Source organism: Alexandromys fortis, unplaced genomic scaffold (assembly GCF_014885135.2).
Source record: "Alexandromys fortis isolate MF-2015 unplaced genomic scaffold, M_Fortis_MF-2015_v1.1 scaffold_18, whole genome shotgun sequence".
NCBI lineage: Eukaryota > Metazoa > Chordata > Mammalia > Rodentia > Cricetidae > Alexandromys > Alexandromys fortis.
In genome coordinates this window covers 5758104-5781595 of record NW_026067897.1, presented here as the reverse complement: position 1 = coordinate 5781595, position 23492 = coordinate 5758104, and the positions used below count along the sequence as shown (strand labels likewise).

Genomic DNA, 23492 nt, shown 5'->3' with positions numbered 1-23492 from the left:
TTTTTATATTTGGAGGTCATATTGTCCTCGTTTATTGCACAGTTGTTTATATTGCCTTAGTCTTTAAGTTAGATAGGTATTGAGAATTATATAGATCAATAGTCATCTAAGTTTGTCATTTATAATTAGACTAACCAGGTTCTTTAAATACATAGAGATTATATTCAGTATAGGTAGATAATCTTCAACCTCTTCAAAGAGCTGTAGAAAATGGCCTTTAATCTTACTCTAAATTCGTAAGTCCAAATTTAATGTGGACACTCAGGGCATTCTGAGTCTGGAGAGCATTGTTGACTTGTCTCACCAGTTTATCCACGGTGTTCGACACCAACAATGTTTGTGCCATTGCCAGTCCTGCAACCATGGCTGCAGCAGCAGGCACTGCGATGACAGCAACCACTGCAGCTGCCTCTCCAGAATCTCGTTTCTCTTGATACAGGGTCATCTCTGTCTGCTTAGCCTTTTGGTAATTGGTATGGTGGCTGGTACCCGAACCAACAAGGCAGCCCTGGGGTGGTCATCCCAGAAGTCGCTCAGGCCAGTTTCTGAAAGAACAACCAAGCATATCTTTTCCCCCAAAGGTGCTATTCCATACTACAAAAAGGGAAAGAAAAAAGAAAGAAAACTAAAAACAAACACGGATTTAATAGTACCTGGGCTCTCAGAGAAATATTTCAAAAAAGAAAGATAGGAACTAACTCACTTGTATAGGATTCCTTTAAAGTAATATTCATAGCCCAAAATATGTCACAAAGCATAAAGCATTCACAAAGGAAAAGGTCTGATTAATAGAAGCCTGTTCTATCGTCATATTGCTTAAAGCAGTTCCAGCTGTATAGTTTGGGGAATAGAAAGATGAATACAAAGAACTAGTTTGGCTCACTGATCAATACAAGGGGGTTCCTTACCAGGCTTCACACGGTGCTTTCCGCTTGATTGGGACTCACCAGGAGGCTCATCAAGAGAACAACAGGTGTCATTCTCAGGCTCATCACAGGATCCTTTCCCATCATTTTCCACAGCCTGAACATATCTCTCTGGTACCCAAATGGGCTTTTCCATTCCTGGAGGAAAAACACAAACAGCTCCTCTCACCCTAGCCAACAGGCTAGCCATCCATAGCTTTCATCACCAAGGTGGCTTTTCAGGGAGACACCTTTGTAGGTTGTGTTGTTAAGACTGCCCCCATCTCTGCTAAGAGATCGTGTCCCCATAGATTGACAGATTGATATATTCTTCATCTTCCTTTTCTTCAGAGCAGGGACGGGTTTTCTTTTTGTGTTTTTTTATGGGTGTGTGAGAGACTTGACTTTGAGTCTTCTGCCTGCTCATCTGGTATAAGATCATATTTTGCATCCTGTTTGGGCTTTACTTTTTCTTTCAAAACCAAATCGGATGGTTTATCCTGTTCCTTTTCATACTCCCTGAAATCACTCTTGGTGCATTTCCCACCTTTCTCTTTCCATTTAACCTTTTATAGTCTTGTTGTTTTAAGTAACTTTATCTCTACCAGAAAATATTTTAATTTATTTTGAAGTGAGTATTTGGAATATTACTCTTAATGAAGTTTATAGCTGCCGCAAACTCGACGCTCAAATTATTTCTTCTTTCCTTTCTTAGGCCCTCAGTGTACACCGTGCTTAATAAAGGCAATGAAAAGGCAAGGTTATAAGGAAGAAAGAGGCCCATCAAGGAACTAGTTCAGGATAACCGAAAGGAGGAGAAGCCGGCGACATGGCTGTTCTCCTGGAGACCACACTGGGTGACGTGGTTATCGACTTGTACACCGTGGAGCGGCCGCGCGCATGCTTGAATTTTCTGAAGTTGTGCAAAACAAAATATTTCAATTATTGCCTTATTCACAATATACAGAGGGATTTTATCATACAAACAGGAGATCCTACAGGGACTGGCCGAGGAGGAGAGTCTATATTTGGACAACTGTATGGTGATCAAGCAAGCTTTTTTGAGGCAGAAAAAGTGCCACGGATTAAGCACAAGAAGAAAGGCACTGTGTCCATGGTGAACAATGGCAGTGATCAACATGGATCTCAGTTTCTTATTACTACAGGAGAAAATCTAGATTATCTTGATGGTGTTCATACAGTATTTGGTGAGGTGACAGAAGGCATGGACATAGTTAAGAAAATCAATGAGACCTTTGTCGACAAGGATTTTGTACCATATCAAGATATCAGGATAAATCATACAGTGATTTTAGATGATCTGTTTGATGACCCTCCTGATTTATTATTTCCTGATCAATCACCAGAAGCTACAAGGGAACAATTAGATAGTGGTCGAATAGGAGCAGATGAAGAAACTGATGACTTCAAAGGAAGATCAGCTGAAGAATTAGAAGAAATAAAGGCAGAAAAAGAGGCTAAAACTCAAGCTATTCTTCTAGAGATGGTGGGAGACTTACCTGATGCAGACATGAAACCTCCAGAAAATGTTTTGTTTGTGTGTAAATTGAATCCAGTGACCACAGATGATGACCTGGAGGTAATATTCTCGAGATTTGGGCCAATAAGAAGTTGTGAAGTTATCTGAGATTGGAAAACAAGAGAGTCCCTCTGTTATGCTTTTATTGAATTTGAAAAGGAAGAAGACTGTGAGAAAGCATTCTTCAAAATGGACAATGTACTTATAGACGACAGGAGAATACATGTGGATTTTAGCCAGTCTGTGGCAAAGGTTTAATGGAAAGAGAAAGGTGGGAAATGCACCAAGAGTGATTTCATGGAGTATGAAAGCAACAGGATAAACCATCCAATTTGGTTTTGAAAGAAAAAGTAAAGCCCAAACAGGATGCAAAATATGATCTTATACCAGATGAGCAGGCAGAAGACTCAAAGTCAAGTCACTCACACACCCGTAAAAAAACACAAAAAGAAAACCCGTCCCTGCTCTGAAGAAAAGGAAGATGAGGAATATATGCCAATCAAAAATCCTAATCAGGATATCTACAGGGAAAGGGGCTTTGGCCATGATGAAGATGAAAAAAGTTGTTGGGAAAAACAGAAAAGTGAAAAGAGAGACCGATGTCAGAAGCGCAGTCGTAGCCCGTCTCGAGAAAGGAATGGTCACCATAGTAACAGCCACAAACCCAAGTACCAGACAGATCCTTATGAAAGGGAAAGGAGCGGAAAGAGAGACCGAAGCAGAAGTCCAACGAAATCCAAAGACAAAGAAAGATCTAAGTGCAGACAAGTGGGGAAGGGGAAGTGAGTGGCTAGCCGGTCTTCTCCTGCCTGGTTTGGAGCTCTGCAGATGCTCAGAGTTCCTGCTGGCACAGCTCACTCTGCCCACCCTCCATGACCACCACCAGTTTCCGGAACCGCTTCGACCTCTCTGGCTGGACGAAGCACTAGCCATCTCCTGCCTGGATAGGGCTTTTCTTCCTTCACAGTTGTGCCTGTTCACAGTATGGTATTTCTGAATAACTTCAACAAGGCCACGCCTCCTAATAGTGCCACTCCCTATGTGAGCCACTTTCTTTTAAACCACCATTGAGAGGAAAGGGTTTATTTGGCTTAGGCTTCCAAACCACTGTTCACCATTGAAGGAGGTCAGGACAGGAACTCAAACCTGGAGGCAGGAGCTGATGCAGAGGCCATGGAGGGGTGCTGCTTACTGGCTTGTTCCTCGTGGCTTGCTCAGCCTACTCTCTTACAGAACCTAGGACCATCTACCCAGAAATAGTATCACCCAAAATGGACTGGGCCTTCCTTCATCAACCACTAATTAAGAACATGCCCTACAGCTGGATCTTGTAGGGGCAATTTCTCAATTGAGGTTCCCTCCTTTTGCCTAAGACCATCAGAAAACATGGGTATTTACATTATGATTCATAACAGTAGCAAAATTACAGTTATGAAGTAGCACCAAAAATAAGTTTATGGTTGGGGTCACCACAACCTAAGGGACTGTATTAAAGAATTGCAGTGTTAGGAAGGTTGAGAATCACTGTTCTAGCTTGGGTCAACTTGCCATTAAACTAGCTGGTACAAGGAAGAAAAGAGTCTAAGAGCCAGAGGGGGTGCACAGACCCCATGGGGTGGACGCACACACTGACTCTCATCACACACAGGACCTGCACAAAATCAAGCCAGACCAAGTCCCAGCATGGAGCAGCCGCAAGAGCACAAAATCCCACTCTTGGTTGGGGAGGCAATTCAAGATAACAGCAGGCTTCATGCTCGGGAGAAACTGGCTAACACAAACCATACATACACATCATTTTCAGTAGCTTCTTTCATTTTTGTTTTCTTAAGAGAAAGAAAGAGCATGAAGTTGCATGAGGGACAGGAATTGATATGATAAAAAAAAAATCCTGTATGAGATTCTCAAAAATATAAAAACCTTTGTAAGCATCTTTGGAAACTAAATACATATAATGATATATTACATGCTCCTTTCACCATGTGAATTAGATTGCGGCCCTTGCCTAGTCTCCTTAATGAAATATGAAGATCAGAATGTTTGCAAAACCTTGGGACAAGGATTCACAAATCCTTAATTTAATCCTATCAGTTGGAGATCAACTAGTTATTACTTCCCCTAGAATAAAGTTGCTAGAGCAGCCTTTAAAAAAAAACAAACTATTTTTTAACTCTCGCGCGCACACACACATGAACACCTGTGAAGGTCAGACGATGTTGGATCCTCCTAGACCTGGAGTTACAGGCAGGTGTCAGTCACACAAGATGACTGCTGGGAATCGAAGCCAGGTCCTCGGGAAGAGCAGACTCGCTCACAGTTGAGCCTCACAGCAGGCCCTAAGCGAGGCCTTTTCAGGGGGCTTCTTCCTCTGTTCTGATGGAGTCGGTTCCATGTACAATCATGAGAGTGTACAAAACACCTTGTTCTTTTTTTACGTTTTAGAAAATTGATGAGAAGCCATCCAAGGTGGAGGTTGCTCCTCCCACCGCAGTCCTGCCGCCCACCACTCCAGAACTCCACACACAGCCATGCTCACATATACATAATTAAAACGAATAAAGTACATCTCTAGAAAGGCTTTTCCGTTTAAAAAAAAAAAAAAGACTTCGAAGGTAAAATGGTGGATTAGAAGTTTCCTCCGTGTGTCTGAGTAAGAAAAGACCAGTCTGAGAAAAGCGGGGAGAGCAATCAAAAAAGAGCTGTCAGGACAGCTGAAAAGCCTGGGGGAAAGAAATGCATTGGGTGTGGAGTGTGTGTAAAAAACTGTCTACAGCTTCAACCACCCTGGGGCCCCTGGGAGGATGAACGCAAAGCCAGGACCACAGGTTAATCCACGGAGGCAGTCCTAGTGACAACAGATTGCCTGCCAGGTCCAAGCCCAGGAAAAACCCATAGTTCTTAAGACTTTTATGATGTAAGCAGCCTCAGCAGCAAGAAAACCATTCAGAGAGATAGCTAGAGTGTGCTAAACATTACCTTTACTAGAACTGTAGATTTAGAGAATTTCGTTTAAATAACGGCTACACTAAAGGCCACTGGGAAGCTACCACCTACCGTTCACTCACGCGCACCACTGCATCTTGCTCTCCGAAAATTAGAAATATTTCGAAAGAATTAAATGAAACTATTAAATCATCTGGCCCAAATGTCTCCAGAGTTCAGAGTGCCAGATTCTTTGCTAATTCAACTTTAGACCTGAGAAATGCAATTAGCTATGTTGACGTCGTGGCCTTATAAAAACAGGGCTATGATACAAACCAACACCAGGGAGGCTGACGTAGGAGGGAGCTCAAGTTCTAAGGCTAGCCTGGGCTAATGGTGAGACTGTCAAAAACGGACAAAACAGAGAACGACCTGTTCGGAGCACAGGAATTGAAAATACGGTGGGTTTATATTCCTTTTCAAAGAAATGGTTTACAACCTGGTGAGACAGTCTCACCATGCACGCCACATTAAACGGCTAATGAGAGAAAGGCGAACCCGGGAAGGGGGCCGGGAAGGTGGGTGGCTGGCCAGCCGCCTGCGGTTCCAGCCCTCCCTCGCTTTCCCCTCTCCGTCCCAGACTCGCCCGTGACAGAATCCAAAGGGTTCTAAGAATTCTCCAGGGCGACCGGCGCTGTAACGTTCGAAGCCCCGTTTACCAACACGGCCCTGGCGGTGTTTTCCTGCGATCCCGGCCGGGGTGAGCACGGCAAGAGCAGAGTCTACATAGACTCTCCCTGCCAAAATTAGCACCGCCAGTAGTCGTGGCCGAGTGGTTAAGGCGATGGACTAGAAATCCATTGGGGTCTCCCCGCGCAGGTTCGAATCCTGCCGACTACGGGAAAGAATTTGCTTTTGTCACAGGCCGTAGTTTTGGTTCCACAGATTTTTACCGATTCCCACCAGAATAATTAAAGACCTTTACAGCCGCGGAAGCGACCCGGGGTCGGGACAGGGCGGGGGGTGACGCCGTGTTTGGGGTCAGGCACCGCAGCGGGATCGAAGAGGGTCGAGAGGGGCCACAGGCTGCTCCGAAGCCGAGGGGAGCGCGGCCCGGACAGGCTGCGCCCATGGAACCCACCCGCGGCGGCAGACCCGGGCCCCGACCCACGACCTCCGCGCTGCCGCGAGTGCGATCACGTCGGCGCCGCGGCGGCTCGCGTCCCGTGGCGGAGGGCGGTTTGCGCACGCGCAGGGCATGCAGACTGGCGGGCGGGCTCGCCGAGCTTCCGCGTTGCCGTGGAAACCACCCGCCCGCTCTCGCCCGCTCAAGATGGCGAAAGACCTGGATGCGCTCCTGGATGAAGTCGAGAGCAAATTCTGCAGCCCCGACCCCCTGAGGCTGGGCCTGGGCGAGCGGCCCCCCAGCGGCGACCGGAACGGAGCCGAGGAGGAGGAGGAGGATCCCAGGTGAACGCGGGCGGGCGGACGGACGTGCTGGGCCCAAAGCCGCCCGCCGCCGCGGAGCGGCCTGGCCGCAGGCTACCTCCCCTCCCCGCTCGGACCCCGCGCCTGAGCGAGCCCGAGGGAGCCCAGACCCTACCAGACGGCCCTCACCCAACGGGGAATCCGGCAGCGTCCCTCCCCTAAACCCCTCCGAGGGCCATGCTGCCCTGGCCACGCAGCCTTCCCTTCCAGGCTGCGGTGCGGGGACTGAAACGTCCTGCCTCACCCCGTTACCAGGCAACCCTAGGCCAGTTGTTAGGACACCATTCCATCCTACTGTTGTCTGATGTAAGCGCAAGGAGGAGTTAGAGAAGACTAGACTTGATTATTAAAGAAGTATCCATTGTAAACATCGGAATTAATAGCCCAGTTGTTTGCCCATTGCCCATGGCACCAAGTTATGGAGCCCAGCAAATGTCTGATATCCAGGTCCAAGTTTGAGGACACTTAAGTATTTGGTGTCTCAACAAAAATAGAAAATATTCACCTTTCAAGTGAAGGCTTAGGATCTGCACGAACCCTTGCTAGAGTCTTTTGGAAACTTGTCGCTTGCCTAGAACATTTGGGAAAGGCAAATGCTCCAATGAAGGAGCCACTTCTGGGAGCTCACTGAGGAGACAGAGAATAACCCCTTTGACAACGACCAAGAGGACGTTGTCACCTTTGAGCTGGGCGAGATGTTACAAAAATAAATCTTCAAGTTAGTTTTTTTGTAACATGAATTTAACTGTCAGACAGTTAGTGTACGTTTGTTGGGCCATCTGTTTTCAGCCAGGTTGTGTTCATGGACTTTGCACACCCATTTGGAGACCCCAAGTTCAAAGGAAAAAGCACCCAGTGTGCTTTGAGGTCCAAGGATAGGGGCAATTGGGAAAAACGGACCTAAGTTAGTGAGTTGCTTTCTGCACTAGATAAGAAGGTCTCCTTGAGGTTTCTGTGAGATCTGCCCCTTGGTGGTTCTCTGTTCTCTACACTTTAATCCCCATCATATGTGCTGTCCTGTGGTTTGGGGCTCTTGTTTAATCTCACGCGTGGAATACTATTACTGAGTAACCAGAACCAGCTGCGAATTGTTGAGGTTAACGTGAAAAGACCTAAAGACACACGAAGCATGCAGTGGCGGCCCATCAGTGCAAAGCTGGCTGGTAACTCCTGAGGATCATTGGACTTGGTATTGAGCGTGATGGAGCATGTGAGCAGCTTCCCATCTGTGCACAGGTGCAGTATTCTTAGCCTTAGTGGGCAGAGATGGGTTAGTGGTTTCAGCCGTGTGAGGCAGGTAGCTCGTAAAGGACCAGGTTGGAAACAGCAGTGCTAGGAGCTCTGTCTATATGCTAGAGACGTGGGTCATCTGTAGAGGGTAAGTGACCTGGCACACCATTGTATTGATTGTTGTATGGTCTAGCCTTTTCAGTTGAGGCGCTTTTGGGGACAACCTTTGACCTCGTTTGAGGGTTCTGCTGTGAGGTTCTGTGATTGTTTAGTGGGCATCTGCCTCGTTCTATCCCTGAGCTTTGAAACTAGACAGGTGGATTCCAAACTGAGGTGTTGGTGGCTAGAAGAATCGTTTACAGTAGTAATACCTCTTTGCACTAAAGGAAGGGGAGGATGTGGCCACCCACAAAACACGCAGAAGCTAAGTCGCTAGAATCTCTTGCTGGGATTTCACCTTTGCCTTTTGTCGCTGTTTTCCCAAATAACTTGAGGTGCTCGGATTTGTCCCTCAGCCTCGCTTCCCCGGAACCCACCCATTTCTTCACTTAAGAAAAATACCAAATAAAACAATTGGGGAAAAAAAAAAAAAAAAAAGGAAATCTCGTGAGGCCATCTTTATAGCCTGGGTCCAGTGGCGCACACCTTTGATCCCAGAGGCAGAGGCAGACTGATCTCTGAGTTCCAGGCCATCCAGGGTTACATAGTAAGACCCTTTCTCAAAAACAGAAAGTTAAAGGCATCATACACAACTGTGCCATGTGCTTCTGAAAGATTAAGAATTGGAACTGAGACCTGAATGTAGTGATTTGAGGTAAGAATTGCACTGTAGTCGATAGATGTGGAGACAGAGCCAGAGATAGAACATGATACCTGAAAGCAGTTGGAGAGGAGCTGCTTCAATGGGTAAAGTACATGAAGTTCAGAGAAATGAAATGACTTCAGCTAGCTTAGTCTCTCTAGACCAGTGATGATTTTGCAATGGCCAGAGAAGTTCTTTTGGTTGTCACTACTGGGAAAAAGTATACTATAAACACCTAGGAGGTAGATAGGAACCCTATAAAACAGCCTGTAATGTCCAGTAGCACCCTGTCTCAACATACAGGGTTTTCTGACCCGGAATCAGTAGTTCTAAGATTGGGGAGCCATGTAGGTTACTGGGAGTGAATCAAATGATGGCTGTGAACTGCCCCAGCTGTGAGCAAGAGTGGCTGAGTTGTGCTGCTGCTGCTGCTGCTGCTATTTTCTTGGAAGGAAAGTCTTTAGCATACTTGGAAGGCAGAGGAAAATGCCAGTGTAGACAGAGAAAGGCATGAAGGATAAAAGTGAGAGCAGGAACAACTAAGTCTGCAGGTAATTGTATCAACCATCTGGCACAAGGGATACATTCCTAGTATTCAGTTTCAAAGTAAATGCATTTCTAAAGAATTTGAACCAAAGAAATAATCTTCTAAGACAAATCATAAAATGGTCCAGTGAACTCTGAAGTTGATCAACAGTGTCCACAACATAAAAACAGTAAGAACAGTTGTCTCATAACATGTGGTGTGTGAACTGCCCTTTGTCTGTACGTCCTTGTACACACTGCTGGATCTCAGTGTCTTCCTCGCCTGAAACAGAAGCAATGAAAGCCTTAAGACACTGGCTGCCTGACAAGTAGTAAATATTTACTTTTGGGGTTAGTGGCAGGAGACTGGGCGGTGCTGGCTGGAAGTTAGGACCCAGGACTGTGTTCATGCTAAACAGGTACTCTACCTATTGCTGTGCTGTGTGCTGTACCCCAGCCCAGAGTTTCCTCAGATGGGTGTTCTGTGTGGCAGCCATTTGTATTCATAATGGCATGGTGGCTTCCCTTGAAGAACCTGGTGCAGTTGAGATATTCTGACACATAGCAATGGTTCTTTGGCTTTGGGGAGGGATCTCCACTTTTGGATCATTTGCTGACATGAACTTTGACTTCTTTAGGAAAGAAAGAGTTGTTTGAGTTAAAATTGAACCCTTTATGGTGTTAGAATTTATAACCTATGTATTTTATATTCTCTGTATAAGTTCTTGACATAATTTAGAAAAGTGCATTCCCATTTTTAATATAATGCATAGGCTTAGATATCTTAAGTGCATAATAGTAAGGCCCATATGTGAATTTGTGCCAATAAACTATTTCTTGTTCTCAACAAACAGCTTATTCTGTGGGTTTGGTTGAAGTCCCGAAAGTACATAAGTGACACAAGGTTGGCCATGTCAAGGATCCTAGTGCCTCAGACCCTCAGGAATGGCACAGCCTTCCTGATGAGGCTTGTTGACAGCTGATCTTGGTTAGAGCCAACACATACAGAAGCTGTTCAGCCGCCCCCTCTTCTTGCTGTCTGTAATGGGCACTGAGTTCCACATGTTGGTGGCCTGTCTCCTTCAAAGCACACAACCCACCCGATCCCAGCCTTTCTGTGTGTAGGTCTGTCATTTCTCCATCCCCAGTCACCTCGATCAGGTCAGTCCCAAAGCCATGCAGGGTGTGACGTATGTCCATACCTGAAAAACACCCTTGTGTTATCCCTCCAGAGGTGGTGTTTCCACTCTCTGACTTGTCTGTCTGTGAGGGTTTATTCTGTGCCTGTTTTCTTTCAGGTCAGCAGAAACATGTCAAAAAGAAGATGACCTTGACAGTCTTATTAATGAGATATTTGAGGAGCCAAACTTTGAGAAAAAACCTTTTGTAAGTCACATTCTAAGTGTACAGTAATTCTGTCATTTAAGATACTTAGAATAGTCTCGAAAGTAAGGCAGAGTAGCCGTCCAGATGTAATCCTTGAACTCTGAGAAGTACACATGAAGTTGTTCCACTTAAACAATTGGAGAGGGTAATATGTTGGAAACTGTCTCTGTTGTCATCCCAGCAAGAGTAAGAAATGGGAAAAGCTGCTGCTGGAGAAGTCATCCTCCACAGGTCTAGCTGTCGCTTAGATGTAGGTAGTGTCTAAGAACGCATTTCTCAAAGGCCTACAGCAGTTGGCTGTCAGTACAGGAATGTTTTTAGTGTCTAGACTACAATGACATTAGTGTCATCCCAAAACAGTGGATTTGACTTAACTGTAAGTACTTTAATACTTTAGATGTTCGTCTGTTTTAGCTTTGTAAACATCCAAAAGTAACAGCCACCTATATACTGCTGTGTGAGGGACTCTTCATACCCATCGTTCTGAACATGGCGGTATTTTGCTCTATTTTATTCTCTGAACTTATTTAAAGTAACTGACCCTTCCTAATTGGCATACAGTGTAGTAGGTTTCCATGTGGCTTTTTCATACACTGTTTTGCTTAACCCTGCCTTCCTCTCCTCCTCATCTCCTCACCCCTCAATGCCACCCTGCTTAAACCTTGCCCCTGTAATACCCGTTCTGTTTTCGTACCACCTGTGTTCTAAGACCCCCTCCAGGCAAGCCTCCCCACACCAGCGGTCTCCTCTTCTTCTCTGGCGTCTTCAGACGTTCAATGTGATGTTATTCTGCCTTCCTTCCCAGATAGAACCCTTGTTGTTTGTAACCACGTATAGCTTAAATGTCTTAAGTACAGTGTAAGGTGCATATATAAATTTGTACCAATAAACTATATGTTTGTCTTAACAAACAGCTTATTTCTGTGGGCTTGGTAAGTCCTGAGTGAATGTGAATTTCTGTATTTGGTTTTTTGTTTGTTTTGTTTTTGCTAATATATCTGGTTTTCCAACTGGATAAAGAAGAGAGTAAGTTTATATAAAATATTTACCAGCTAAAGAAAGCGGGAATTGTAGTGACTTGCATCCCCACATTGTCAGGAAGGCATCTGCTGTGTCCTGGGAGTCCTGCCCTTCACCCCGGCTTCTGCGCTCTCACTGCAGTTTGAAGCTGCCCTTGGACACAGACATAAACCCCAGGAACCAGCAGTCAGTGTTAGTGGCCAGCTTAGTGTCTCACTGTGATCCTTCACCATGCAGGGGGTGAGTGTGCTGCCTGAGCGCCTGTTGAAGCTTTATGGGTGCAGCAAAATAGTTTCCTGTGTAACATCAAGTCAAAATTAAGAGAGATGGATAAGTGAAATTGTTTGCCTCTTAAACTTCCTCAGCCGCCCTGTGAAATGAAGGCATGTCTGTGCATAGTTTTAGGAGCCATTTCCCTGTCTTGCTTTCTCTTGTTGGCAGTGGTCCTAGTATGTGGTTGGTTTATGATGTCTGCTACTTCATACAGTTAACACTTAATAAATGCCTACTCACGACGGCAATGTTATCGGAACATAAGGAACTACTGTATGCTATGACCAGGTAGCTCGGCTTTTCCATGCTCATATGTAGCTTGGTATCATTACAATTGATCAGAATTAATAATCCCGAAGTTGTACAGGAATTTAATTTTAGTTTAGATAAGTACCATTCAAAATGGGCTTTAAAAATGGGCTTGGGGTTGTTCCCCCCTCTTCAGTTGAGTTTTTCCAGAATAAAGTTTTAAGCAGGTCTTTCATATGAAATTACTGCAGAGGTAGAAAGTGACGCTAAGTCTCGGTGTGCTGGGGCAGCAGAGTAGTTCTTAGACGGCGAATTCCTCAGACACTCTCCTTCCCTCCTACCTTTAGAAAGTAGCCATCACTGTTGTGGGTATTCGGAAAAAACACCACCAAATGCTTAGTACATCATTTTAAAATACTGTTGTTATAAAGTAGTTCTCTAAGCCTTTGGTCTTTTATTTTTGTTTTGTTTTTTAGCAAAAATTTAAATCTAAATCTTCAAGTAACACATCTGTCAGAGCTTCCGTTCAAGGCCTCAGTAAGAGGTAAGTGGAGACTGTTGTGGTGAATTCTCCGCTGAGTGAGCAGACACCGTGAGGATGGGCCAGTAGATTTCTGTGGCCATCAACAGCATTGGCATTAAGGACAGAGCGCCAGCTGGCCTTGAGACAAAAGACCACTAGCAATATCTGGGGTGTGCTTAGGATCTATGGCCCACTTAGTGTAAAGGAAATTAAATAGGAGATTATTGCTATTATAAATAATTTTCTGCTGTGTTAAAAAAGTGTTAACGGTTTCTCAAAATTAATGTTCTGTTACATGCTTTAGTTTTGACTTTATTCCTTACATTATTGGCACTCACTTTCCTGTGACTCATTTTAACTCCTTGAGTGTTTCTGGATGCAGGTTATATCCTATGGAGGGTGATGCTGTAATAAATTTCTCCTCCTTGAAATGGTTGGCTTGCTGCGGGAGGCATTTAACACAATCACTAGAACATAGGCTGGAGACTGGAGACCAGCTGGCTTCTCGTGTTTCTTTGTTGTTGTGTAATTTTGTTTTTCTCCATCTGCTGAACACATCTAGTTGCAGTCCGGTGTATCTCAGTGGAAGCTCCGTTCCATGTGGGATTGGAACAAACACCTCGCCGAGGTAGGCTGCAAGAAATGCAGTGTGCGTGTGCTGGGCTTTCCTGTGGCAGAGTGTGCTGCCTTGGCACCAGCCCGCTCTACAATGAGAGCTGTGCATTGTACCAGCCAGTCCAGGGACACTGGTAACTCATTAAATATCCTCTGGAAGTAACTATTCAAGGCTGAGCTGTGCAGGTGGCACATGCCTGTAATCCCAGCCTGTGGGAGTCTGGGGCTGGGTGATCAATAGAAATCCAAGGCCAGGCCAGCCTGAGCCAACACAGCAAGACCTATATTTTTTTTAAAAATGTTGTAATGTCGGGTATATATTGTTCATTGTTGTGCTGCCTTTTTCTGAGCCCCACTTGGATCACTTGAGTCCTACCCAGGTTTTTACAGAGCAGCAGGGGCGTGTGCAGATGTGAAAGGCTGGCTCGTGTAGGTAAACTGAGGCAGCTGTATAGCAGATGCAGTGCCTTGGCCTCACTGATGGAGCCAGAAGACATGAAAAAGTAAAGGTCTGTGTAAACAGAGTTCTCACGCTGGGCTTTACATTTCTAAAACAGAAACCTGCCATTTCTTGTCTCTTCCCACCCTCTTTAAGACCCTGCTCACGTAGAGTCAAGGTGCCACTCACTGCAAACCCCTGTCCCTTCTAGCACATTCCTTTACCGTTTTCACAGGCTGGGAGAAAACTGACTGTAAGCAAATGTTTGCACTGCCTGCTACGCTTGATTCTTTCTTCGGCAGAGGCCCGCTTGCCTACATTGCTCATTACCTCTTTGCCTACTTGTTCCTAAAGCACTTTTTTCTTTTTATTCATTTTTAAGAAGAAAAACCTAGGTCAAGTGATTGCATATTGATTACACTTCTGAATAATAGAAATGGGGCCACAAAAAGAAATGTGGAGTTGGGGTGATGCCAGCCTGGATTAGTAATCCAGGAAGAAGTAGCCACAGGACCAAAGTGAAGTTGGGAAGCTGAGTGCTGCCTGCTGTCTAAAGAAGGGAGAGCAGTTAGTCATTGTGCACTGAGACCTGTCCCCCGCAGAGACCTTAGAGGAAGCTATGGTCTTGCTGTCTGCCCTGATCTACCTATTAGCTAGGTTGTGCTCACTCATTTTCAGAGCTGTGTCACCTGCAGGCGACTTTTGTCACATTGCTGAGAACTACAGCGGCAATTTCTGCTCCCACCCACTCCACTTCTCAAAGCTCACACGCATCCAGCCTTCAAGATGGCAGAGCCAAAATGCCTGTCTCCTGTCCGGTGGCAGCCGAGTTGCCACCTGCGCCTCTCTCACTCTAAGCTCACTACTGTGCTCACTAAAGTGTGTGGTCCTCCTCTTTTCTCCCTGAATAAACCCTGAGGCAGGTGCTGCCTCCCAGAATCTTAGCATCTGTCCGTCTGGGAGGGCGCACCTTCCTAACACACATCTCAGGTGCTCTGTTCACATTAGTTACTCAGATTCATTTTCTTACTCCATTTTAATGTCTGTCTTGTTTGTTTCTTCGTCTAAATGCTGTGAATGCACACCCAAGCCCTGTGCTAGTTGACCAAGGCGAAGTGACCAGTGGAGAAGCAGGGAAGGGTGAGGCTTAGTGCAGAGCCTGAAAGGGAAGGGCGGGCTCTGGGGGCAGCATGCCCTTCACTCGGCCCTGCCCACCCCATCCCTTGAGAAGGAGTGTATCTTCTAAAGCCTCGCTCAGGATCCTTGCCTTTAAAAAGCAAACATACTCCTTGCAGATATCGTGAGACCTTTCACAGCACCACAGGAAAAAGTCACAGGCTGCCAGATGACGTGGAATCTGGGAAATAAAGCAGAAGAGGGTCCAGAAGAGGAGTCACTGGGGCTGAATTCTCCAGTGTAGGGGAAAGAGAAAGGGAGCTAGCTGTGACCTGGGTGTGACTGACTGTAAGGAAAGGAAGTCAGATTTCAGATTTAGAGTGTGGAGTTGAAAGAGTTTGAAGAATAAATGTCTGTGGTAGAGAAGACAGTAACAGAGCCAGCAGAGGGCTCAGTGGACGGAAATGTATTGCAGCCAAGCCTCGTGACCTAAGCTGGAGCCCAGAACCCACATGGTGGACGGAGGGAACTAATCCTGGAGCTTGTCCTCTGACATCCACACACACAAACAGATACGTGAATGAGAAGAATGCCTTCCAAATAGCCTGGTCTACTAACCTATCACGTTATATGCCTATAACACCAACACTTGAGAGTGTGTTGCCACAAGTTTGAGAGCAGCCTGGACTTCAGAGTAAGACCAGGCCGGCCATAGCTACATAGCAAAATCCTGTTTCTTCACCCAGCCCTGGACAAAAAAGGCTCCCAGGTGATGTCCCAGCATCAGTGGATGGTTTGTTAGAAAGCAAGGGCTCACGTTGGTAACCTGATTCTTATGTCAGACTCCAATATGTGAAAAGGAAGGCTCTTAGCTGCTCCACTGTTAGAGCTGCTGCTTGGGCTTTTATTTTGATGTGAAGTGTCTTGTAGCCCAGGCTATCCTCAAGCTCACCATACAGACAAGAAGAACTAGAACTCCTGATCCTCCTGCCTCTGCTCCTCAGGTGCTGATTACAGGCAGGTGATGACATACCTAGCCAGCCAATATTACTTTGAAACTGTCCAAGTATCAAGCCTTTCTAGCACTCTGTGTAGATTGGATTGGATTTAACTAAGAACTGTAGAGTCTGGGCAAGATATGTGGAAGAACTATTCTGGACATTCCTACTAAAAACATCCATAAAATGGTCAGTTCTCCTAGCAGTTGGATAAACATAGAAACACCTCCTTAGTATATATAGTCCCTTCATATTTTACGGGAAAATACTAAATTTATTCTTTATTGGAATCATAATTTTATATTATTTTATTCTAACAGATATTTGACTTACATTGGCTCCAACATGACTAACACATTCAGTTCATTAGCCATATTTTAATTTTTAATAATTTTTGTCTTTTCCCAGTATGTAGTATAATTCTCTCTGGGTGCTGGGCAGGGACAGTGAACCACTCAGTCACAAGGTTAGCAACCAGTAAGCTTACTTTGTATTGTGATGTATGATAGTTACATATGCTACATGCCATTTTCACTTAGGAGGGGTGTGTTGGAACATGACCTTATCATAAAGTGAGTAGTCACATGTGTGTGTGCGTGCGTGCTTGCGTGCGTGCGTGTACAGTTTTCATGTTCAGGGCATAAAGGGAGTCAGCTGTGCTGTGCTTGTTCATGTCACTCGCTGGATTCCTGCACTGAGCTCCAGTGTAGGGCTAATGCAGACTGTGAGTGGAGTGTGGACATTGAAGTCTTTGCAAGGATGTGGAATGTGGTGGGAACGTGGTGTCGTGGACAAGTGGTCTACATAAGACTGGGCATCCTTTCCTTTTGGTTTTGGTTTTTGTTTGTTTGTTTGTTATTTTGACTGAAGGGTGGCTAATTTTGGTTTTTGATATTTTTTTCTGTTTGGGGGGATTTGTTTGCTTATGGTTTTTTTGAGACAGGGTTTCTGGCTGTCCTGGAACTCACTCTGTAGACCAGGCTGGCCCCAGCTCACAGAGATCCACCTGTCTCTGCCTCCTCACTGCTGAGATTAAAGGTGTGCACTGCCACCGCCCAGCTGAGGCATCCTTTTCAAGCCAAATAAGTTCTCTCCTTATTTGTAGGTTGATGTATTTGTAAACTCCTTGCAAGTCCCCCCCCCCCCCCCCCCCCCGCACTGGTTGGGATCACGGAGTGCTCACGGCAGCAGGGTAATGTCTTAGCTGCACATTGTCCTATGAAAGCCAGTGTTTGTAAGAAAATATAGTAGTGTGAATAGATTTGATAAACCAATAAAATTTAAATTTAAAACTATATTAAACATAATGGTTGAGGTTTTACACATAAAATGTCATGAAAATCTAAATTATGGTTCCCACAGTAGCAATAATTCAGCCATATTGCACATATGTATTAAGGCATTAAAGTTAACACTCTGTTGTGAGCATGTAATAAACTACATCTGCATAAGAACACAGTTCAGGAGCCGTGGGGACCATCATTCAAGCCTTAGAGTGCAACTGGGTTGAAATGCCACAGGAACGGCACAGCCTCAGCAACCACAAACAGTGTAAAAGGAGTTCCTGTGAAACACTGTAAATGTTTGGTTGTGACTGATACTCTTAGGAATATTCATTCTCAAGGAAGCTTTGAGACCAAAAGTTTTCCAGTGTTATTCAGTTTAAAAGTTACGTATCTAAAGTCTGAGATAGGCTCATACAGTCCAGGCTGGCCTTGAACTCACCATTAGCCAATGATGATCTCCACCCCATCTTAAAAGTACTGGGGCTACAGGCATGTGCCACCTTCCTAGCCTGTATTTTAATTTCAAAGTAAAAAGTCTAATAATTGGTTTGTTTTGTTACAGAAATATTACTGAAAAAGTATATTAGTAAAATATATTGAAACAACACACTATCGAAAAGAACAAAAGCAAAATTGGAATATAAAAAGAAAAAGTGAGTCACAAGGAAATTCCTTGGCTATTCCTTTGTGCTCAGAGCCAGCATCTGCACTGGTCACACAGAAATGATCCTCTTCGCTTTGTTGTCACCTCTAAGTGCTTAGTACGTAGGAGTGAACCAGTCGACGGTGCATGCGCGCTCTCCCCTCTCCCTCCTTCCCTCTTCTCTCCTCTCCCTGGGTGTGTCTTAACAACTCATCAACTTTTAGTTTTTATTAAATGTATCCATTGAATTTGTTTATTAAATATTTCAAATAATGGCTGTTTCTGTTGCTGCAGCAACAATTCATAATTCTTTTTAAACTTACTATATGTTACCACTTTCTTTATGGTTAGCATCTCTGCACATAATGCTTCAACATGGTACCTCCAGGAGACTTGCTTGTCACGTGGTCTTTTTGACAGTCCCTGAGGGCCGCCCTGTCTGCTCCTGCTGCCCAGCACACTCACAACCTTGCTCTTCATTGCATCCTTGCCGTCAGTACACAGTGTTCAGATAGGCCCTGTGAGTGAGGCCAGTCCAGGCTGCCCTGTTCAGAATCCCTACCATCTCCTCCCAGGACTCCTAATCGCATTGCCCTGCTCTTCTAACAAACTAATGACTTACTCACAGTGAGGGCTACTCAGTTTACCTCTCACTAGAACCTAAGACAAGCAAACCAGTGATGGCTCCAGAAATGGTGCTTTCTTGAAGACAGTTTCTCAGTGTGGCAATTATATTCCTCGATCTGCCAATCTGACACTGTATATCCATATAGTATTCATTTGTCTATGTATTGTGTGAAATATTTATAAGCTAGATGTAAAAAATAACCTGGAAACTTTTTATTTAATTTTTTTGAGACAGGGTCTTGCTGTGTAGTATAACCCTGGCTGGCTTAGAAATCACTATAGAAAGATGGGCTGGTTTTGAACTCATAGTACCAGATATCTCCCAAGTGCTGGGATTAGAGGAATGTGCCACCATATCCAGCCAGAAAGCTTAAACACATAAACGGTCCTCTAGTGCAAACAATTGCAATCATTAATCCATTCCTTTCTGTTGCTTATTCGGTTATCTGGAGTGTGCCACTGTATTTTCCTATTTGAACAGCTCATCTTTAACGCATCTTTCTTTCTCTCTGACCAGAGCATGTGACCAGCTGCGTTGTATAGCCTGTGATTTCCGGATAGTGAGCTACAATGACTATATGTGGGACAAATCATGTGATTACCTGTTCTTCAGGTATGTTTCTGAAGAATTTCACCCTGTGTCTTAGCATTTGTATTGCTGCCAAGAGACACCATGCCCACAGCAAGTCTTAAGGAAAAGGTTTAGTTGAGGGGACTGACATGTCGGGTTCAGTCCATTATCATGCTGGGAGCATGGGAGCACAGAGCAGGCCTGGTGCTGCAGAAACAGCTGCGAGTCCTTGCAGACGACAGAAAGTTGAACTGACTGTCACACTGCGGGAAGCTTGAGCTAAGACCTCAAAGCCTGCCCCACCGTGACACACTTCCTCCAACAAGGCCACACCTATTAGTGCCACTCCCTTTGGGGGCCGTTTTCTCTCAAAGTACCACATCTTGAAAATGGACCAACGGCTTTTCGTGTCTCTCTTTGTTGCACTGTTGATCTGCTAGTTCAGTCACGTGGGCCTAGCTCCCCTCCTCCTCCCCTCCTTTTCCTCTGTTTGCTGTCAGCCTAAATAAGGGTGTGTTCTGAATAAGGGCACAGAACTGCCTCATTGATTCCTGTGCCCACAACCTTTGCATGCTCCACACCAGGGCAGAGCTCTGAGAATGCCATTGTTTGCTTGGTTGGGTTTTGCTGTTCAGTGTCTGCTGGTTAATCTAACAAGTGTCTGGTTCTCATAGGTCAGGAACATGAACATGAATTGTTAGACTTAGGATAGTAAGGTGTATGTGACATCTGAACAGTAGTGAGCACAGGCACAAAGTGACTTTGTAAGTGACTGACTTGGGACATGAGAAATATGTGGTGTCTCATTCTTCTAGAATGGCAGACATGGGTACTCTCTGGAAACTGAGGCAGAACAACAGTGAATTCAAGATCAGACTTTGTCACAAAAAAATAGACACCAGTCACTTTACTCCAGATGTTTGGTAGTCTCGTTTTAACATATAATTTACTTAAAGTAGTGATTACTAGGATTATTATTCTAAATTATTAAAACTAATAATAATTATAATAATAATAAGCTAGTTACATAAATCAGTGAAAAATACAACCTGAGTCCTCAAGATACTCAAGAGTATGTATGTTTAGAAAACAAGAGAATGAAACAACTGGAGAATCTGGTTGTCTCAGCCAAGGTGCCAGCCACTGATGCGTCTGTGTCCTGTCACTCCTTAGCGTTTCTTACCAACAGGCGTTCTCTGGCTCCTTGTCAGGGTGCTTTAAGAGGGAGATGGGCAGAGAACATGCACTTAAGGGTGACAGTGGAGCTGGAGGACAGGATGGTGGGTGCGCTTCACCTGCAGCATCCAGACTCTGAGCACAGCTGTGGCCGTGGCACTCGGGCTATTTTTAAAGGCACAGAGAGAGGTGAATCGCATGGCATGGTGGGAGTCAGAAAAGTCTGAACAGGAGCAGAGATGGCAAGGGCTGCGCAGTGTAGGGTCAGCAATAGTGAGGAGTTCAACTCACAGCTGAAATTTCATTTGGAGAGAGGCCAATGCAGACGTCAGCTTTGTTTTGTATGTTGAGACAGAGCTTTGCAGTGTCGCTATAGCTGGCCTGGAACTTCCTTAGCAGACCAAGATGTGGAACTTGTGGCATTTTCCTGCCTGTTTCCTTGGTGATCAGTTTATAGGATATAAGGGTTTATATCCCTTAGCTTTTAAGGGATAATGGACTACTGTGTAGGGAAAGCAGGCCAGTGGAGAATCACTAGGACTGATGAGGGATGGTACAGGTACAGTAACAATCACAGCAGTGAGAATGGCAGAACGGAGCAGAGGTACCAGACATCGCCGACAGCATCTTAGGACAAGTGCCCTAGTTCACAGATGGAAGGGGCTAAACACTGGATTTCAAATACTGTTGAAAGTGTCTCTGAAGCTCTGGGAGGAATTTCATCTGAACCCCTGGGATTGGCTGTGGGTACCCAAGAGGGCAGCTTGCAAGAAGCCAGTGCAGAGATGTTTTAGCTCATTTCGTTGACTTAGTTTTACTGGGCTTGTTTTTCATTCTCATAAAACCATATATTTCTGTTATTGCTCTAGCTCTTCATAACCCTAGCTAGGTTACTGCTGGTAGAAGTGTCACTTTACCAAGCTCAGACACTTGGCCCTGAAAGTCTCTAGGGTTTTCTTAGCTTCTCACCGTCTGAAGCGTCTGAGTTAGCACACATTGACCACCAGGGGGCAGTGTGGAGACTGTCATGTATTGTTAGCCTGTGCTCTGCCTTTCATCATTTCTCTTGGGTTTTTTTCCAATATTTTATTTTTAGCTTGTCCAGTTTTATTTTCCAATAATTTATGTTCACAAATATAATGCATAAAGATCATAATTGATTTTCTTTAATAACTAAACTTACAGTAACTTCCATATTCTTACAATCAAAGCCAATGGTTATCATTTTAATAACTGTCTTCAGTTACTTTTTGCATTATTCACACTTCAGGATAGGTATTTTGTTGCTGATATAATAAATAAGCAGGTGATTTAAACAAGTGAAGGGAATGAGCTCAGCATAGAGAAGGTTGTTCCCCTCGTGATCCAAGTGTGCTGTAGTAGAAGCCAGCAGCCCGCCTTTCCTGCCACTGCCTCTTTGGCACAGGGGAGGGGTCCATTCCCTTCCCATCCGTGTCGTCTCTGAGTAGTGACATGGGTGATCCTTGAGAACAGTCGCATCTCGAAGATTGCCATTAGCAGTACTGCGGCCCAAGAACACAGTCGTGACAGACCACCCAGCAGGACTTTTCTTCTTCTGTGTCGTGAAACACCAAGCACAGACACTGTACTCAAGCCTGCCTGTTTTGCCATAGGAACAACATGCCGGAATTCCACAAACTGAAAGCAAAGTTGGTCCAGAAGAAAGGAGCCCGGGCGTATGCTTGCCAGTGTAGCTGGAGGACTATTGAGGAACTGACGGACCTGCAGACAGAGCATCAGCTCCGCTGGGTGTGTGGTAAACACTGAGGGTGCAGGCCGTCCACCTTCCGACAGCGGCATTTCTGAGAGCACGCTCTGCTCACCGGAAAATAATGTCCCGGACAGCAGGACACCGGGACACCGGGACAGTACTCCTTTTGGCACAGGCGTCTTACTTAGTAGGTTAAAATATCTGAATTTACTAGCCTGTCTCCTGCTAGAGATTTAAATTGTGGCAGTTTGTTCAAATTTAGAGCCTTTCCGTCGCAGCTGCAGCAGTGGCTGCTCATGCTCTCTAGTGCATTCTCGTGTGTCATGGCTGACAAGACACCCGCTGGCCAGGGCAGAGAGTTCACTGTCACACATGCCCATGGTTTCTGCTCTTACCATGAGTTCAACCTGAGAGAGAAGAGATGGCCACTGGTGCGCTGAGGGTTGTCGAGGGTGCGGTGCGTTGTGAACCCCCCACTGTATATGTGCCTCATGGTGTCTCTCACTCAGCTCAGTATTATGCACAATAGTGACAATAATAGTAACGTCTCCATTGTAGTGTAGTCCCCTCCTGTGCTCATTGAAATATCTAGTTTTATATTAGTAAATATCTATATATAAAAGATTTTCGGTGTATCTAAAATGGCTAACGTCCTTCAAATAAGTAGGACTGTTGTTGGGTTTTTCATTAAACTCCATAATTCCGTCACATAAACAGCAACCTGTGACTTTTCTAGTACGATCCGGTTGATACATCATTATTGAAGCATAGCTAACCAGTGGTGGCCTGGGGAGAAACTGTATCACCGCAACATGTTCAAGAAATGCAGTATCTCTGTTTTGTTTCCCAGCCCCAAAGACATTTCAGGGCCTTTCCAGTCTGCCAAAATTCAACTGTGTGCCTACTCCCCTGTGTCTGTTATCTGGTGTAGGTGTGTGACACTGGGCGCTCTGAAGGATGTAAACTGTAGCACAGCTCTGAGCTGCTTGGTTTTACATTAGCTCTGTTCCAACCACCTAGGACCCTCTACACTAAAAGCCTGTGCCCAGGTAGAGCACTGGCAAAGCGTGGGCAAGGTCCTAAGTCATTCCCAGCAGTACAAAACGAGATAAAGAAAAGCAAGCTTTTCTTGACTGTGACACACTTACGCACTTGTAAATAACTCTGGTTGCAACAAAAGAAATCTCAATGGCTGATACCCACATTTTTGTATCAAGATATATTTACAAGTTTTATCTTTAAATAAATCTTTTTATTCCTCAAAATTCTGTGTAATTATGTAATAAACATGGAAATTTTGATTGACAGCATATCCCCCCATGCACGTATGCACTCAGACTTGTGAAGGTTGAGCACAACACCTGGGAGACTGAGGCAAGAGGGTGTGAGTTCACGGCCAGCCCGGCCTACAGAGTGAGACACTGCT

General features: G+C 45.0%; 1 protein-coding gene, 1 non-coding gene and 1 pseudogene across 4 annotated transcripts; all 3 read left to right on the top strand.

The window, feature by feature from the left end:
- Positions 1 to 73: 73 nt before the first annotated feature.
- LOC126514632 (peptidyl-prolyl cis-trans isomerase-like 4) lies at positions 74 to 4319 on the top strand (annotated as a pseudogene).
- Positions 4320 to 6185: 1866 nt separating this feature from the next.
- Trnas-aga (transfer RNA serine (anticodon AGA)) lies at positions 6186 to 6267 on the top strand. The gene has a single exon. It is a non-coding gene; the product is annotated as a tRNA-Ser (tRNA).
- A 360-nt stretch (positions 6268 to 6627) lies between these two features.
- On the top strand, positions 6628 to 23376 carry Cfap418 (cilia and flagella associated protein 418). Of its 3 annotated transcripts, none has more exons than XM_050165111.1 (6): positions 6649 to 6837; positions 10711 to 10798; positions 12817 to 12884; positions 13426 to 13491; positions 19105 to 19200; positions 21969 to 23376. In XM_050165111.1, exons 1-6 carry the CDS (start codon positions 6701 to 6703, stop codon positions 22120 to 22122), a joined length of 609 nt encoding a protein of 202 aa, XP_050021068.1. In that variant the 5' UTR covers positions 6649 to 6700; the 3' UTR covers positions 22123 to 23376. The 3 variants fall into 3 exon arrangements, with proteins under 3 accessions (XP_050021076.1, XP_050021068.1, XP_050021084.1); XM_050165127.1 differs by having other exon boundaries at positions 6695 to 8091; XM_050165119.1 differs by lacking the exon at positions 13426 to 13491 and having other exon boundaries at positions 6628 to 6837.
- The last annotated feature ends 116 nt before the right edge of the window (positions 23377 to 23492 follow it).